We start from the raw sequence: 19,683 nt of genomic DNA on the forward strand, positions 1-19,683 counted from the left end.
CTTGGTGTCATCTGTAAACTTAATGATACAACCATGCAAACAACAAGCAAACGTCAGCACCCCATCAGCACTGCAGAAAATCGAAGGGATTATCTTTGCTACTATTTGCTTATATTGCAGGAGGACTGGGCTGAAATAGGAATCCCTTTGCGCAAAACAGAGAACAGCTATGTGGCCAGAAACGACCTTGCTCTTTACAAGTGTACAGTGTTAATAAAAGGGAGAGAAGAGGATTGAAGCATACTATAACCTAATTTTCCCAAGGTCATGCCCTAGGTGAGCAGTGGAGCTGAAGAAAGCTCTCTGGCTGCAATCTAGCCCACTCATTTGCTTTCATCATCATTCTGGATTATTTTTAGGTCTTCATGTAGAAGAGAATGCAGATGGTTTTGGGGTCAAAAGAATGATAATTATGTCACCAAGGAACTTTATTCAGTCATTGTTTCTTGTCCACGACTAATGTTTTAAAGAAAATTTCAATTCTTGATGATTTCTTAAAATATCTTTTTGCTTCTTTGTCAGTAGTCCCAGGGTAATGAACAAATTCGTCCATGCTGAAGAAATCATAATCTTTTTATCCTTGTAGTTGTCCTAACAGTAATGCATAAATAGTAACAGTAATCGCCAGCTTTAGCTGGAAATTAAATAAAGCTTTCTTTTAATTATTCCATACTTCTGAATTAACTTCATATGTATTGTTAATAGTCATCTTAATTAATTAAGTAGTGTTTCAATTTGAGATATAAATTCAGAGGTTTCTTTTTGTAATTTACTGTTTTGGCATTATCCATTAAGTAGTCCATTGGTGTTATCTGACCACGCATCTTTGTTAAGCTAAAATAATGATCAAATTAAAATAATGTGAGAAAAAAAATATATTTAATTCACTCAAAAAAAACTTGTCTCTGTACTCATACAGCTGTTAAAAAAGCCTATGTGTATTAAATATACCCTTCCTTAAGTTTTATTACCCAAGCAGTTAGGCTGGTGGGTTTGCGATAAAATGCCAAATTCCAGGCATCTAATTCTTTACTGTTGCATTTCACTGCTCAGGCTGCAGCTATTACTGACATGTTTGTTTTAAGAATGACTGAACAGCATAGATTTCATAGATAAAACTGGTCATTATTTTCTAAATAGATATAACTCTTTTCTGTACAGCTAAAAGAAAAATGCCTGGTTGAAGCAATAATCTAAGCAGGTTATTGTCAATAACAGCTTATTTGTTCAGCTGGAAGTTCCCATTAACTACATGATCTTTGAAAAATTAGCTGTATGAAGTAGATTTTTATGGAAATAAAGCATGGTACTTTCTGTCTTTTCTCTGATTGAGAGATAAAAATTTTATTATAAATGAAAGCAATGATTTGTCTGTTTATGCAATGTGTCAGAGGATAGGAAAAGTAGGAAAAGGGCAAAACTGTCTTTTTTTTTCTTCCCCCAACATCTATTTATTTTGCCATCCTTTTCCTGAATGACATCGGCATGTATTATTGACTTTGTTCCAAAGTTTGTCTCTTCGGGTGTTTATCTAGGAATTTCACAGATCACTGAACAGAAGTTATATATGTACAAAGGACTATTGCTTTCTTACTTTATGTTTCTATAGCCAAAGATATTTGTGTCCTAGAAAAATACACAAAGCAGATTTAAATCCAAATATCTACGCTGTCTATCTTTCACTTTCACAGGCCCTTCACTGTGATACTACAGAGACTTGCAAAATCTGCGGTACACCTCTCCAACTATTTTTCAAATTGAGTGAACAATCAGAATACCTTTAATTTTGTTCTGATAGATGGTGATGTCTAATAGACAGTGATGTATTTTATATCAATACTTAACAAAATAAACTCTAAGCTTCAGAGTGTTATTATCAGTCATGACAAGTTGTACCGTAACTTCTTGATGTAGGCCACACTTGCCCCTGGCGAGGACAAACCATAGGTATAGAATCATCACAGGTTTGATTCTTTTTGTCTCTACCTTCCTGTAATTGTACATGACGAACAATTTCCTTAATTTATTTCTGTCCCTGACCTTCCAGGGAGAGTGAAAGTGTATTGTCCCCACAAATACCTCTTATGTTATTCATATTTCTGTAAAAAATACTGTAATTGTACAGTAAATTAAATATATGCTACTATTGCGCTCCTCTTTAATGTTATATATTGTGTTGCTAATGTTTTGTTTTCCACATCTTCTCCAGGTCTGGGATTCAGTATTGCAGGAGGGGTTGGAAACCAACACATCCCTGGGGACAACAGCATTTATGTCACCAAGATTATTGATGGAGGAGCTGCGCAAAAAGATGGAAGGTTGCAGGTTGGAGATAGACTTCTTATGGTAAGTATGTCAAATTTAAATCACCTTTTATTTGGCTGAAAATTGTTTCATGTAAGGGCTTTCACTCACTATATATCTTACTGGAAGTACCATTGCAACTTCTAGAATAATTATGAGTTATATTTCTGTTGTTCTCATTTTTTCCCATTCTTTATGTATGTTTCTGACACTGCAGTTGAAAAACCAACATTTTATGATGACAAGGCAATGACAAACTTTTAACTGAGAAGAGAATAAACATATTATGCACATCAATGACAAGTCAAAATGTACCAGAAAACTTTTAAAGAAGATTTTAGACAAACTGTTCATTATAGCAGTGCTGATTCTAGTGATCATTTTGAGAAAAATGAAAGGTGTGAAAACATGCCACTAAATTCTTGCATGTAGCCACTGTCACTGGACTGTTACCTACATTTCAGTACATGTAGGAATGCTTTATGTTCATGTTCCATATAGATGTTAAAAAACAAAAACAAAAACAAAAAAAACATTTTCCATCCTTTTCCTTGAGGAAGTGTACTTATTCTTCTGATGGATTTAACTTCAGGAAATTCTTCCTGATGTTTGCAGTGCTAGCACATTGTTCCTTGTAGATAATTCTTTCCCACTCACAGCGTTTGTTTAATTCTTTGTTGAGGAGGAAATCCTGACCCTGGTGAATCAGCAGTTAATCTATGTCAAGTTGTATTCATGTCAATGCATTTGCACCGATTTCAGCAGGTAGAAAAATATTTTTTGAATGAGTGCCATGAAAAAAATGTGCTACAGTAGCTCTGTTTTGTGATGCAATATCTAAGCAGTAAAAAATTGCCATGACCTTTTTTTGCTGCCTGCAAAACTGTGCCTAGTTGAGGTTTTCTTTACTTGGCTAAGGACATTGTGTTCCAGTCACATGTGGAGATGACCATTCATTTTATACAGCGTAGTAAACAGAACTGGAAAGGCACTTGGTTGCTAGGTTGGTGACTCTTTGACTTTTTTAATTAACCCAAGTGGATAGATAAAGCAGCTTAAGGATCAAATGATGTTATGAGAATCAAAGCAAAATGAAACTAGAACTTACGACATCTTTGGCATTTCTTCTTTGCAGGTTTTCAGCACGGTAAAATTCAAGTCGTTTTATAATGAAGTTTGGCTCATTTTTCTACAGAAAAGTGTATTTGTATTTAACAAGTTTGCATGTTATTTTGTTATTTTGCATCTTGTAGCAAATCTGCTCGTGCTAATCTCTTGGGTTTTTTTCATTATGAGAATTCCTCACTGTTTTTGTGTCATCTGTAAAATTTTGTTACCTTACTCTTTATTTCTTCCAATCCACTTGAGGTAATAAATAATACACACAAAAAAACCCCAGATGCAAAAACCTCACAATCACCATCTCCAGTGTAATTTAATCAGGATGAATTTGAATAGAAAAATAATTATTTTGTACACCACTATGTATAAATTCATTCTTTCCAGATTTTTATAGGATTTATTTATTAAGGATCTCTTCTCAATCTTGAACCTGTGATTCACTGCAGTCAAATATAGATGTTTCTTCATTGTGACAAGTTTATACTCCTGAATCTGACTTCTGAAAATGAGGAGAGGTCATTCTCAGTGTTTGATGTCTTTAACTGCTTTGCTTTCAGTCTGGCCCAGTTCTTTACTTACTGTCATCTCCTTTTATCACTGCATGTAAAATGAGCAAAAGAAAGTAATCGTAATATTGCTATCCACTAGTTATGTACTTCCAGACCAAGCTTTTCACTGTTGCATAAGAAAATCCTAGTCAAATTAATCTTTGTATACCTTAACCATTACATTTTTGGAGATAAATTTACAAGACCAATATCTATTTCTGAAATTCCTGCAATTACAGCCATGTTTTCTGGTTCTCTCCAGCAAGACACCCTGATATTTTATAACTTGTGTACCTTCAGTATCTTTTTCTACTTTGTGAAGCATCTGTCAGTTCATGACATTAACTTCGTGTTCCTTTGTGAAAAGTGAGTGAAAGAATTCATTACTTTCCTTTGGCAGTGTATCAACACAATATTACCCTTGTCATCTATCCAGTACTACTTCTGCTTCACTGATTTCTTATTGATTATATATTTGAACACTTCCTTTTTTTTTTTCCTTCTCAGTAGTGCATCCTTTCTTGATCTATCTTTTTTTCCATCATTTCTTTATAAAATTTACCAGAATTTGTCATCCTTCTGGAATTCTCAGCAACTACTGGGGGGCTTGTTTCATTTTTGTATCTGTGTTCTGATAAGGTTGTGTGAAATGCGTTCAGATCCCAAAGAACATGTAAATCAAATACATTGAAATGTAAGATGTAATAAAAGAGATGCTGCAAAATCAAAACTGATATTGAAATGTAAAACAATTAGATGCCATCTGAGCATTTTGCAGCTTGATGACCCTACTGTTATTAAATGCAGATTGTTAATAGTGTGTTAAGCATTCAGAAGATGTATTATATAAATACTCAGCAACGTGATTATTGTGAAATCTATACAAGGGCATGTTATGCAGTTATGTTTCTGTGGCACTGAGCGTGCACTTAAGGCTTATTATCCTGAGCACTTGCACAAGAAAATGCTCCATTGTAGGATAATCCTGTGGTGCCCATTAGGAAAATTACTGGAGGAAGCATAAGAGTGCTTAAACCGAAAACTGAACTCAGTGGTTTTTCTCGGTATGTGTGAAAGGAACAGACCAGAGCTTTGCTCTGGAGACTTACAACTAGGAGAAAAATACCCCCTTAGTGTATTCTGGTGGTAATGCCTGTGGTGAGAATACAACTGCACTGCATGCCTCAGCTAGGTTGTTTCTCTTTGCGCTGAAAGGGAGCAAAGGGAAATCACATACAGAGCATCATAGGCTAATGCAATAATTCAGGGTCAACTATAGGGCCAGACCAGGTTTCTCAGGAAGTTATCCAATTGAATCTCGAAAATCTCCAAGGATGGAGCTTGCACAGCCTTTCTGGGAAACCTATTCTACTGCTCGACTGTCTCATGAGGAAACTGCTTTTCTTTATAACCTGTTTTATGCCTGCTGCCTCTCATCCTGCTACCACACGGCACTCTGAAAAGCTTAGTTCTGTCTTGATGACCTTCCTGTAAGCCCCAGGGGTCTGCTGTTCGTTGTCCCCAGAGCTGCCCCTTGTCCAGGCTGAAAAAGCCCAACCCGCCCAACTTCTCCTCACCAGGCCAGTGCTCCAACCCCAACCATCCTGGTAGCACTCCCCTCAACTTGCTCCATCTTGTTATCTTTCCTATAGTGTGGGGGCCAAAAATGAACACAGTATCTAGCTACAGTCTAATGAGTGGCAACTGTTGGGGAATAATCCTTCTCTGGATCTCCTAGCTCTGCTCCTGCCCATACAGCCCAGGCTACTGTTGACCTCTTTGCTGCCAGGACACACAACTGGCTCATACCCAACTTGTTGGCCATCAGGAGCCCCAAGCACTTTTCCACAGAGCTGCTGCCAGGCTGTCAGTGCCCAGCCTGAGCTACTGAAATGGGTTAGCCTGTGCCAGGAGCAGGACTTAATGTTTCTCCCTGTTGGACATCATAAAGTTCTTGTCAACCCCTATCTATCGAGAATGGCAGTCCTGCCCTTGAGTTTACGGAGTCGCCCTCACAGTGAAGTGTCATCTGCAAATGTGATGAGAGCACATTCCTCACCTCTTCCAGGTCATTGGTAATGATGAGCAGGAAGAGCTGAAAAATGATTTAAATTATTACCTCTCAGATAATAGTTACTTTCTTTTATCTGATACCATCATCTCACTTTGGAAGAGTTTATCTACAGAATGGATAAATGAGAAATCAGTATAAAACTCTGTGTTTTCACTAGTACAAAACAACAGTAATAGCTAGAAGCAAGGTATTCTTCAGGGAAAACTCTGAACACATTAGGCTTTAAAAGAAAATTTAAGCTAATATTTATCTCTTGTAAGTATTAGCTTTTCAAAAATTTGTCTCCTATACCAGAATACCCTTGCATGTTTGGGCCATACCCGGAGAGATCAGACTTTTGTGGGATTATTTATGGTTACAGGAAAAGTGATGTTAGTCATACACCAAGAGAATTGATTTGATTCTGTTTTCTTGCTTAAAACAGAAGGAACAGGAGTTACTTTCCTTTTCGGAAACTTAGGCTTACTTTCTACCCAGTTCTGTGCTGATAAAAGCATGTTATTGTTTGGTGGTTTCATAGGGCTGCAATGGGGTTGTGATTGTACAATCATTGATATGTTCCTTACGGGATCCCTTACCAGTATCTGTTTCTTTCGGATTGTGTATGGATGAAGGATCATGTTTGTGTTAAAGTAATCAGAGCATATAATTTAAGATGCATCTAGATTAGCATTTGGTTCTGATCAGAAGTGCTCTTTTAAAGTGATTTTGGATGTCTTGTGGGGTGGTCTTTTAGAAGACAAATTGGATTTTTTTAAATGAAACTGCAACAGAAAATGTGGTCCAGAATCATTCCTAATTAGCATTGCATTGCAGCTGCAAACAGGCATTTTAGTCAGCACACTGGATGTAATGCAAACTAACACCCTTAAAAGATGTATAGCATGGATGTCATATCATTCGGACCCTCTGTTGCTGTGGATTACTCCTAGTGCACGCATTCTTCACCCAGGTAGGTGCACCCACAGATCCAGACTTAGGCTGTTATGCCAGTTGATGGAGAAGAGGCGTTACTCAGTTAGACTTAACGGAAGAAAACAGTGTGAAGAGATAGTGTCTGATCTGTAGGTTGTTCTGGCTGACTAGCACAAAGGAAGCACACTAGAAAAAATAGACTCTGAGATGGAGAGTGAACAGGTACTGAACCAGCTCAGGGGGTTCGGTGGCTGCATCCCTTCTGATGCAGCGCTGAGCTCTGAGCCAGATTTACACTGTCATTGACTCTGGCCTTGCAGTGCTTTATCTAGCATTCAAATGTAGATTTGCTAGGATAGGTCTTTGGATGGTACCCTAGCAATAAGCTTCCCAATTTATTCATTCTAATGATATTCTCACCTGGTTGTTCCTTCACAGTTGTATCATCCTCACGCCACTTCATTAGCCTCGAAAACTTTTATTTTTTGCCAAAATCAACATAAACTTGGATTGAAAAAATGATGGTCCAATATAGTAAAGTGCCACTTGCAGTGCCTATGCATTACGCTGCTTCAAGCCTGAAGCCCACTGCTCAGTCTCATATTTGTCTGTGAAGCACAAACTCTTGCATTTCTCTGCAAAGAGCAGATCTGGTTTAGGACACTTGGCCCATAACTATTAATAATGTAAGCAAGCTAATTTCAGAGGGATTAACAGACTATGTCATCTGAAGATAGCCAGTTTCTTTCTATTCAGGGTCCAGCACTTGTACGAGTAACTCAGGAGTCCATGGGATTATAAAGAGTTAATCCAAAGAGTTTTACATCCTTAGGACAAATGATTGGTCTTCAGCACTGAAAAACCTTTCACTTTTCGCAGCCTTTTAAATCATGATGAGTTTTTAAAAAGGTTATCAGTGGTCTAGATTTACAGCTGGCACGTTGCAGGTGTTTACCGACAAATGCTCACTCAGGATTCACTCAGAAAAATCCACTTTCCAAATGAAAAGAATATTACACAAAAGCAAACATTACCACTGGCAAAGTAAAGATCACCTCTTTGTCTCATTCACTGAGTGAATCAAATCTCCCTTACCCTAAATCAATAGAGGAAGGGAATGGATTCCCTTAAAAAAAAAGAAAATTAAATAAAACAGACTTATTCCTCCAGAGCTCTTATTCTGTTATCAGCTTTATGCTGTTGTGAATGAATTTATTCCTCAGAGCACTTGTACAGTCATTTTGGGGATTTAAAGCTTTTCACTCTAGCTACTTCTCAATGCCTCTGTTTTCCAATATGAATCTAGGAAAACTTCCAAATAAGATAATTCTTGCTTAGGTTTACACTTTATTGCCTTGATTATGCTATTTAGGGAAAAAAAAAAAACACAACAACACCCCAGTCTTTTTATATCTCTTTTGCAACATTTTTTACTACTTTCCCCCATCACTCAAATAGCTTCTTTGATTGGACTTGTATCTTTAATTTCCTTCTCTATTGCTTTATTATTTCTTACTCTTCTTCTTTTCCTGTAATATCAGTATGTCTTTGTATCACATACTTTCTATTTAAAGAAACAGCTTTACTAGTTTCCTTTTTACTTCAGGTGCTGTTTGCATTTCTGAGTTTTCTGTATATGAAACTTTTCCCATTAGAAAAGCCTCACTTGCTCCATGCCTGTTCTTCTTCTGGCTCCCTTCCTTTGGCTTCTGTCACAGCAGTTTGTGGCTCAAGCATCTGACTTTTGTAACTAAACTGACCACTCAGATAAATTTCTTCTTTAACCTTTGCATCAGCATTTTAGCATTGCCCTTAATTCATTGCTACTTAAGTTGACTTCTTAGAGCCAGAAAGTTCACATGCAGTACCCGTTCTGATGCAGTACCCAGCTCTGATGTCAGCCCTTCTGCACAAAAGTTTCAGCATCTCGGAGGTTTGTATGCCACATACACTTTGATTTCTTATTTTCTGGTGCATCTCCCAGTCTTTACCTTCTTTACCTCTAACTCAACTCTTTTTTTTCAAGCTATATGCTCCGCTAAGGTCGTCTTGACAGCAGGAACCGAAGCTTTGGTATGATGCATTGACTGTGCCACAACCACTGAAAAAGCCAGATTTAGTACTTCAAATTCTGTTAAAATAAGCGTCTTTTATGGAAACAAGAAAAAGGTCAAGAAATAGTCTCTCTTGGAGATTCTGAGAGATTCTCCTCTCTATATAAACCCTACTATAAAAAACTACTACAGCATCATATTTCCTAATAATCACCATCTCTGACATGATGTTTTGAAGAATGATATCCAGAGATTTCCTTGTGAAAAAAAATTACATACTACAGTCATGTTGAAATAATATCTAGGGAGCTGAACAATATAGTTCTTCAATGTATTCAGGTTTTCATTTTTGAATATCAGAATACATACAGATGTCTTTATTTGTAATCATTGTTTTATGATTAGTAAATATGAAAAGTAGTTTAACTAAAGTAGAAAACATATTTATACATGCACAAATTAGTATTAATGGGAATTGTAGGTCCAAAGCAAGGACTACCTTCTGAAGGAAACTGGGAAATGCACAGTATATTTTGTATACTTTAACTCTAAATTAATGTTGGCAATGACTAAGGAAAGTGGTTGTATATCCTTCTCAAAGAGCTCCCGTTTAAAAGAGACCTTACAGCACCGCTGAGAATCTTTGTTTTAATGAATGAATCAACGTGATTGTTTGTTTATTTATTTATTTATTTCCTCTTGATGTACATTGAGTCTGTCTTTATTTCTTTGTTTACTGAGAACTGAGCCGTCCAGGACAAAATTAATTAGTAGCAAACTTCCTTTCTAGGTGTGTTCTCTCTAGAGACGAGAAACCTCTAATTTTCCGTATATTTCGGATAAGTTTCAATATCAATTTTGGTATATGTTGCTGGAATACTTTTTATAGCAGAACTCGATTTACTTTGAAGGGTCCTTTCTTCTCCTCAAATTTTCTTCCAGCGTCTTTTCTCTGAAGTTCTCCCTTGTATGTTGCTTTCACTCGTGCGTTACCTTCTTTCAAGTTCTACCAAGTTCCAGCTCTACATGTTTCAGCTTTCCACAATATTTGCACACTTAAGCTTATATGTACCAGAAAAGAGGGAAAAAAACCAAACCATTGTACATAATGCAATGGTCTCTAGGATCTGAAAGTGTGTAAAGATAAACATAATGCATAACTGCTCAGACATTAATTCTTAGTTTAGAATCACTTACTCTTTAATTCTTAACTTCAAGATTTGTACAACTTGTACACAGCATTAGTAAAATACCTGTCCTATAATGTTACTGTCAGAGAGATAAGAAGTAGGATCTGTCTTTCATAGCAAATATAAGTTTTGTATGTATCATACTGTATTTTCTGTTTCTAAAATGGCTGTTTATCCTCTGACTGCACAACTGTGACATCCAAGTGTGTTGTGATGGAAGTACAACAGTCCTAATCATGATTTTTATCAGCTAGATTTCCAGGGAAAAAAACTTTGGAAAAAAAATTGCAACAAGTCAAATTGTGTCTTAATTGTTTTTATACACTCCTAAAAAGACTGAAAGTCAAAATTCAGACAGTGCTATGATATTTCATTTTGTATCTTTTTCTGCCAAGAACATTTATTTACAGCAGCAATATAGTGGGAGGTTATTACGTGAGATTTTCTTTACTTCAAAAAGCTTGCAGTTAGGATGAAACACAGCAAGATAGATACAATGTACAGACAGTGTAGGAAGGAGAAAAGGTAAAGGATAACTGTGCGGTCATATTTCCAAAAGTGTGAATCTTCACTATTTGGCAGTTTTGAAATACATAAAAAAAGAAAGGCTTAATTTCAGTCACTTCTTGCTATCAGCCTAGTAATTTAAAAGACACTGATTTATTAAAAGTGCATATGTATGTCACTGCTGTTCGTAACAAAGAAAAACAGAGAAATTTATAGAAGATAGGTATCAGATTTTTATTTCAATAGAAGACCTGTCAAAATACACCATATAGTGTCAGCAGTTCTCTTCTGAGTGTTAGGTTGTATCGTTGCTCTTCATGTCAAATTGTCATAACATGCCTGTCATTGCCTCTTGCAATTAACCTTAAAACCAAGTCTGAGAATTACACAAGGAACAAAGTTTAAACAGAATCCTCACATTTAGCAGTACTGTCCAACAGCAATCATTCTGTCTTGGTGTTGATGAAATCATCTGTGTATGAAGAGTCCTTCAGTGATGCATAATAGCTGGATTTCTCTTCATTTACCAAACCCTTTGGCAGTAGCTTATTGTCACAGCCAGGTCTCTGATAATTTACTGATACTAAATTCCCTAGAAAGTACGAGGTGTTTTTTTCTATGGTTTACAGCTGTACTATGTTCTACTATAGCTGAGGATCTACTTTTTCTTCCATCTTGCATAATCTTTACAAGGAATCCTTGCAGTAAATGTAGAAGTTGGAGGTTGGCACTTTAAATCACAATAGTGTGTTTCATATTCAACGTTCACAATGAAATGTAGGGCACTGGAACAGGCTCCCCAGGGAAGTGGTCATGGCACCAAGCCTGTCAGAGTTCAAGGAGGGTCTGGATGATGCTCTTAGTCATATGGTTTAGTTTTAGATAGTCCAGTGAGGAGGAGGGAGTTGGGCTTGATGATCCTTACGGAGCTCTTCCAACTTGAGATACTCTGTGATTCTATGATTTCTGTTGGCTTATACCACATGTCTGAAACCTGCATCTACATTCTTCTTTACTTCTTTCCTCTATCCTATAATTTCTCAGTTCAGGATGCATTTTTCGGGGGAGAGGGACCATTTACTATTCTGTTTATAGGAGGACAACCTGTTGTTGACATTCTGTGGATATAGTGGATTTGTATGTGAATAGATTTTATACACCTCTACAAGGAACCACTTCTGATATTTTTCTTTTGATTTTCTTTCTCTGGGAGTAAAGCATAAATAGGGAAGGTTTATTGCTGTTTCCTTCCCTATTTAATTTGTAATCCTATACTCTCATCCTTGCTCATGTTAATTATTTTTCCTTTCCAATAAATCACAGAACTAGTACTACATTCTCTTACTTTTTCAATGTCTGTCCCCTGTGCTTCTTCCAGAAAGCTGACAAACTTTCACACTGGAAATCCCTTTTTCCCCAACCAGAACTGCCCGTTTTCATTTCACGCACCTCATAGGCAGCCCCTTATTCTGTATACCACTTTCTACCTCTTGTTATTTCAATGGTCAATGTCATATCAGGGATGGAAAGATTTGGGGGTGTTAAGTATTTCTGAGGTCCCAACCATACATGCTAAGGGGTGAATTTGGACACTTCATCTTGATAGGTCAAATAATATAGGCAGTTTCTGTAAATGACATGGTCTTAAGTTATTAAATTATTATTAAATATAGTTTTATGTTAATGATGATACCAGTAGCAGAATATCAGAAAGGACTTTTTAACTGACAAGACTAAGTGCCATCTCAACCCATCATGATTCTGTGACATAATCAGTACTGCTACATCAGTCTTTGAATATACATGTCTCAGAAAACTGTATTTTCTACCTTGCTGCAATACTGCTTCTGTAATCTTCAGTGCTCTTTGTTTACTGCGTTTTTCCCAACACTGTGATAACTGCAAGTCTGTGACATTTTTTGTGTCTATTTCTGCATTCCAACTCACCTGTCTGATTTCTCCTTTAAGGTAAATAATTACAGTTTAGAAGAAGTTACCCATGAAGAGGCAGTAGCAATACTGAAGAACACATCAGATGTAGTGTATCTGAAAGTTGGAAAACCCACCACCATTTACATGACCGATCCATATGGCCCACCAGATATTACTCACTGTAAGTGACTTCTGCAACTCATTTTGTAGGAGGTATCGGTTTGTCAGATGATTGTGATTTTTTAAAGCTTGTCCAAAGTACCTCATTAAAGTTTATGAAACAGCTTGGACCACTACAAAAATGAAATGTTTATTGCCACTTAAGTATGCTACACTCATGAAATATTACAAATAATCTAACTCTGCTAAGGTATTTTTGCAGCAAAAGTAGTTGTTGTACAGCTGTGCTGATTCCAATTAGACATTGTCCAGGTGATCAGACTGAACTGTAACTGTTGTGACAATTGCAGTAATAAGTACATGCAAATATATTTTGAAATATCATTAGATTTGTAGACTGGAGTCCTCTGTCCACTGAAAAATTGGAATAAGCAGCAAACCATCTTGTGCAAACTTAACGAAACGCCTGAGGCAAATATATATCATATTTGAATAAAATATTTACTCAGAATGTAAAAGTCACTGCTCTACTTACAAAAATTTACCTATTTTCTGTGTACGTCCAATTCATAGAATCATGGAATGGTTTGGTGGGAAGGCACCTTAAAGACCGTCCAATTCCAACCCCCCTGCCATGGGCAGGAACACCTTCCACCAGACCAGGTTGCTCAAAGCCCCGTCCAGCATGACCTTGAACACTTCCAGGGATGGGGCATCCACAGCTTCTGTGGGCAACCTGTGCCACTGCCTCACCACCCTCACTGGGAAGAATTCCTAAATTATTGTTCCACTTCACAAGTCTGTCCATTAACTTTATATATGTTCATCTGCTATTTTTTCACTGAGGACCAAGGCCTTATTTGTCCTTGCATTCAGAGTACACTCTGTTGTAGGAAAAGTTGTTAAAACAATATAGTAAAGCTTAATGAAGCATCTCATAGGAAGGGAAGATGATTTTATTTTAAAACAGACTGATTTCAATCAGGCTGTCATGTCCATGCGCTCAAAATCATCTAGGCTCATGTCCAGCATTCAGGTAGAAAGATGTGCATCCAGGTGCATCACTAGGACTCCCTGAGATGACCAAGTACAAGAGTGGGTGGCTGTGGAGTCCTTATCATAAACCTATACCTTCTTATGTTGAAAACCTCCTTGCTGATGTGCTTTTTGTACCCTTAAGGAGATGACAGCAATTAGGATCTTCTGTCTCTCCCAACTGTCTCACTTCTTTTTGTCTCCTTATCTGAGTGTACTAGGCTCCAATCTAGTCTTTATCTCCTGCTGTCATCTCTTAATGGCTTGAGTCTTTGTTTTAGTCTGGGTGTAGGCTGTCTTAAGAAGTTATGTGTAGTTATGTTGAGTATTGATGACCTCTTGATAAATCTAGGTGCTATCAATACATGCCATTCTTATACCCCTCCTGCCAGTCCCTCCTGGTGTCCATACCCAGGCATTCCCATTCCCTTTTCATTCGCAGCAATCTTAACATTTCAGTTGCAGCTCTCTACAACTGGTACCTGTTAATCTAAACAGTTCATTACTAAGACTCCCTTCCTTCATTTAGTTGTTCATTTAAAACTGTCTGCCTTGGATTCAACTACCAACAGGGACCCGCTGCACCATCTAACAACTGGATGACAGTTCAGTTTTTGACAAGAACTTCAGCAACTGATCCATAACAATCTTCACCTTCTGCCAATAATTCCTAGGGGCCCTTAAGGCCAACCAAGGTCTAGGAAAGGCCAATTTTCCCAGTAAATGCTAGAGATTTAAATGTTTCTGCACTTTTGAATAGTGTTGCCACTGTGGAATGACAAAGTTGGGGGAGAAGCTAAATACCCATAATCCTCCTTATTCAGACTGCTCCATAAAAATAGAAGGGAAGGTTTTGTAACATGCATGTCAGGTGGTATACTCAACTGTGCTGAGGATACCTATTTAGTTAGCAAATGTTACAACAGATGGCAATCATGTTGTTCAGTAGCAGTCTGGTCTGGATCTTAGCAAAGCCTAAGAAGTAAAAATGCTAAATGTGCCTATCCGATCTCTTGCTTTGTGATACTTTCCAAAATAATAAATTGTGAATTCTAGAACAGTGTGTTTTATTATGTCAGATTATAGATCAGCAGGATATGAGAAGACAGAAGTAATTCCAGAGGGAGAGTAAAGGTTTAAAAGATTTGCAGTAGCCCATCCCAGGCTGTTGGTGCATACAAATTCATTTATCCTCAGGGAACCTTTCATTGTACCTACATGTTCAGAACGGGTAATGGCCTTTCCCTGTAGAGATATTTTGCTGTGAAACATTCTGGATCTCAGCATCTGAAAGAAAGACTGAAACTAATAGTAGAAAGTTTAACTGTCATCTTCTCATGAGAAAATTAATCATAGCTCATTGCAGAAGCACGTATCATTGTTTTTCCTATTTATCATTTCCTTTTCTAATTACATTAACTAGAGATTGAATATAACTATTGTTACATCTCTCCAGTCATAAACATCCTCACTAACTTCAGAACAGCAAAAAGCAAGCAAACAACAAAACCCACAGACTCAATATAGAATCAGACAGCATAGTCCTGTAATTTTCATTATTAATCATTATCAAGCAATTTGCATCAACATTTTATTTTAAAAATACAGATTTACTGTGATCTAAATACCATCTATGTTGCTACTGAAATTTCAATTATTTTGGGAATTTTGGCACCTTCAGTAGATTGCAGCTTTAAATCTTCATATGTAATTCTTGCCATACGTAAAATTCCTGCTCTTATCCTCCGTTGAGCTCTTACTGTATTATTCCCGTTGCTGTATATTGGAGCCAAAAGAAGTAGTGTGCTTTTAATCTCATTCTCTCCTGTTTACATTCCCTTCTTCAAGTCACTCCTCATTGAAGAAAATGTTTCCTGTCTCCCAAATTATCATTTCTTATTCAAATCTCCTCTAAAGAGTCAATCCCTGCAAATGAGTCAGCATTATTATTGTTGTTATTATTATTATTATTATTACTAATATTATTATTATTATTATTAACCTTTCAGGAAAACTCCAGCTGTTCATTCTTTCTTGTTACATTTTAAACTTTCTCAGGCAAGGATTGTCTGTTTTGATGTTATTTACAACAATGAGCACATTCTTGGTACTTAAGTAAGAAATGGTGCTCTTATGGTGTCTAATCAAACATGAAAGTGGCTAACTAGAAATGCTTATTCTTACCATCAGCTTATTCTCCACCAATGGAAAATCATATACTGTCTTCTGGAAACAATGGCACTTTAGAGTACAAGGCATCCCTGGCCCCTATCTCACCGGGAAGATACTCACCCATTCCAAAGCACATGCTTGTGGAGGACGACTACACCAGGTCAGATGCTTCTCTTTATTTGTTACCTTTCATGACAATTACAAAGGACATAGGTAAAGCATTCAGTGCATCTCAAATAGAATACGACACCCATGTTGAAGGGAAGATGAATTGAAACTGTTAGAGTATGAAGACAACTAAGAGAAAGATCACACAAATGAGTGCTGACCTGATGTCCATGCTGTCCGGGTGCAATCCTGCAGTAGTTCCTAAACAACATGACTGCATTAGAACAATTCTGGCACTGAGCAAAATTTTATGCTGCTTAAGACAGCTAGGACATCTCAGGATCAGTGACTCATCTGGCTCACTGCGTGTATAGGTGGAGGGACTGTATGTGCACTTGTACCTGTCCGTGACAGTATGCTGTGAAAGGTCCAGCTTGTTCGGTTTAGTGAAAACGAGGCTGAAATTGCTCTGTGTGCACACATTGAAAGATAAATGTTATAAAGAGAAAACACTATGGGAAAAGAAAAAAAAAATTATAAACTGAGTGTGAACAAATATAGGAGGGAAACTGGAAAAATTTTCTTAACCATGACAGCAATCATAATATGAAACAGTTTTCTGTGAGAACATAGAGGTTAAAAGGAAACTGTTTATGCGGTGGCACTTGATACCTTTATAAAAGGGGTTCTTCGATGTGATTATCAGCAAAACTACACTGGAAATTGCTTCTAATCCTTTTGGTTTTTTACTAATCGCAAAAGAATTGCGACTACTATGTGGAAATATGGTGGCAGAATGGTATCTATGTAGTTGATTTCCAGGTAGAAGAGACACATAGGAAAATGCTGGGAGGATTCTTTTATGCCTTGTCTTAGATCAACACTGAATGTCACTCATGAGACAGTGTGTATTTATCTTTTTGTTCGAAGAGCACTACCATTCACTTAGAAGACAGCAGTTGTTTAAGTTTGTAAAATCGAGCCCTCATTATTACATCTAGTGCCACAGAAAATAAGAAATTAATTTTTTTTCTATTCCTCACTATTTATAAATTCATTATGTTTAAAGCTAGGAGGGGGCTGTTCTGATCATCTAACCTGACCTACTATTTATCTCAAGCCAAAGATTCTTATGTACTTAGGTATTCATCAGCTTCATAACTTGCTAATTTGCATTTCATTTTTCTTGTTGCGTATGATTACGAACTCAAGCTGCTTAACTTGTTGGATCAGACAGATTCAGAGTAACTAAATCATGACACAGTGTTTAATCAGGACATAAATGTATGGAATATGGAAACCACACCTTGCTTCCCTGTCTTGGCTAAGAGAATTTGTGCTTTGTTTTGATTGAGGATGCAAAGCTGACATTGCTTTCCTTCAGTGTATGAGACATTCAGTTAAGATGTATTTTCTCCAAAGCATTCCAAGAAGTTACATTTTGAAATTAATAGTTAAAACATTGATTTCATTAAACTGTGCGCTAAGGCTTTACCTGGGCTACTGCTGGCCTTATAATTTCTAAAATGCCTATGTGTAGGAGGAATACCACTATAGTATCTGGGTTACAATGATGAAGGCTTTGTCAATAAGCTTGTAGTGTTGAATTCCCTCCTTCTGTAATGAGATTTCATCACCATTATTACTGAGAAAGAGTTGACAAAGTTTAAAAACAGAAAATAAATGCAACCTTAAAAGTAGATAATAGCTAAGGAGACCAAGAAGTCAGAGAAAGTTAAGGAAGTAATTGTAAAAAAAGAGAAAAGCTGTCCTGAGAATTAAAAGACCATTTAAAGAGTTAGAATGCCTGTAAAGCAATGAAGAAGTATCTTTAGACAGTCATGTTTCTTTGTGTTCAATGTAGCTGATTTCAACTTTATAATTACTTCTACCAAAAAAAACAAGCAAAAAAAAGAAAAGAAAAAGAAAAAAGAAAAAATAGTCATAGAAGGGAAGGCAATGACAGTCCTAGCCTGTTAATTCATCCAATATCCTGTAGAAAGCATACTTGCTCAAAGAACCGTGCAGGATATATATTTAAATTAATTAGTATGCTTTTTTGATCCTTTTAGGAAGAAAGATGTATTCCTGTCCTGATATCTTTGGTTTGTTTTTAAACAAGTTAATTAAGCTGATTTAGCTCCTAACAGTGAAACCAAATACTGATGCAATCTGGTTCTTGACTGAGGTATTCACACCAACATCCATTTTGTATTATTTGGGGAAAAAAAATGAATGCCCAAAGAAGCCGTGTATATTTTGTGAAATACTTCTCTCCTGTGTTGTTCTTTCTGTCTGGATTTCCAGATTAGTGTGTTGCCTAATGAAGGGCTGATATCCAAAGTCTTCTGTGACATTGGCACTACTGTCAGGAGAGGCTGACTCTACCAGCATGACCTTCCGTGGAATCCGTGTGGTGCTGGCAGAAATAAAGGTGTCGAGTAATAGGAGCAGACTCTGAATGCAGCAGACCAAATTAGATGAAAATCCTCTAGTTCTAGAAAAGTACTTACTTCAACCTATTGGAAAGGAGGAGGCTATTATGGACTTAATTATATTAGTGATAATAGCTTATGAGCTACACTAATACCAAGGATACAAAAGCACAAAGATAAAACAAATGTAGTCATAAGAAAAATGGCACTTCTTGCCATTGCATTTCCTCATGGACATACATCATACAGCAGTATCTGAGAGACACCCGAACAAGAGCCAGAGACCAGGTTTCTCCTCTGACTACAATGACTAAGAAGCTCTGACCTTCAAAACCAAACCATTTAACCCTTGAATGATGCTGAGCCCTTTTTTAATTTTTTTTTGAATGTCCATGTAGCTAATTATTTTCTATTGATACAAGTGGGACTATTGAAAATGCCACAGTTAATTCTCACAGTGATTTTCACAGCTATAAACTGAGAATAGTGAACGTACTCTTTCTGTGCAATGCCATAGGATTTGCTGATGAGTCTGCCATTAAAATAAGAAGATATTTGGAAAGTCTTTATTGTTGACCAGTTTAGAAAGACTTAAAATCTTTTGGGAAGTTAATTATCTTACTGATAATTTTAGTGGAACCTATAGATCCCTTGATTACAGCATTTATAATTAGGTTTCCTCACATAATTTTTTTATAATTAAGATGATTGCCAACTACTGCAGCGCTATCCATTAAAACTACCTGGTTCTTGCTATAATAGGTATTCTGGGCTCATTTACATGGTGATCACAGAAGGAAATTTATTCCAGGTGCAGTTATATTATGGCAACAGTTCTGGCAGATTTTTATTTGTGCCATCTAAAAATATTTGGAACAGTAACTTTTCCACTCTAAGAGGCTTTTTCAGTTTCATAGTTCTTTGTACATGTGATTTGAGTGAGGCTGGTGACAAGTTTGCTTTTAATTTGCTATAATGAATCTATCAGTAAAGCTTAAATGGTTGAACATTCAACTCAATTTGTCCACTTCTTCTTGCTTTTCTTTTTTGTTCCAGTTCTAAGTTTGGGTTTTTTTACCTAAATACTTGTTTTTGCCTAACAAAAATAAGTGTTTCTGTTGATGAAAACTTGTGGGTTTTGGTCTGATATTGAATCTGCATCTGAAA

The 19,683-nt window shown here is 36.7% G+C and overlaps 1 protein-coding gene across 1 annotated transcript in view; it reads left to right on the forward strand.

Annotated features, from left to right (window-relative positions):
• Positions 1 to 33: 33 nt before the first annotated feature.
• The window catches only part of LOC104167101 (disks large homolog 2-like), a gene marked incomplete at its 3' end in the record, with an annotated part of 31,961 nt that continues 12,311 nt past the window's right edge, over positions 34 to 19,683 (forward strand). Inside the window, exons 1-4 of the mRNA XM_009707237.1 lie at positions 34 to 202; positions 2,210 to 2,346; positions 12,683 to 12,827; positions 15,992 to 16,133. Coding sequence (XP_009705539.1) covers positions 34 to 202; positions 2,210 to 2,346; positions 12,683 to 12,827; positions 15,992 to 16,133 — 593 coding nt within the window. The remainder of the gene's footprint in view (positions 203 to 2,209; positions 2,347 to 12,682; positions 12,828 to 15,991; positions 16,134 to 19,683) is intronic.

This window comes from Cariama cristata, unplaced genomic scaffold (assembly GCF_000690535.1).
Source record: "Cariama cristata isolate BGI_N322 unplaced genomic scaffold, ASM69053v1 scaffold33209, whole genome shotgun sequence".
NCBI lineage: Eukaryota > Metazoa > Chordata > Aves > Cariamiformes > Cariamidae > Cariama > Cariama cristata.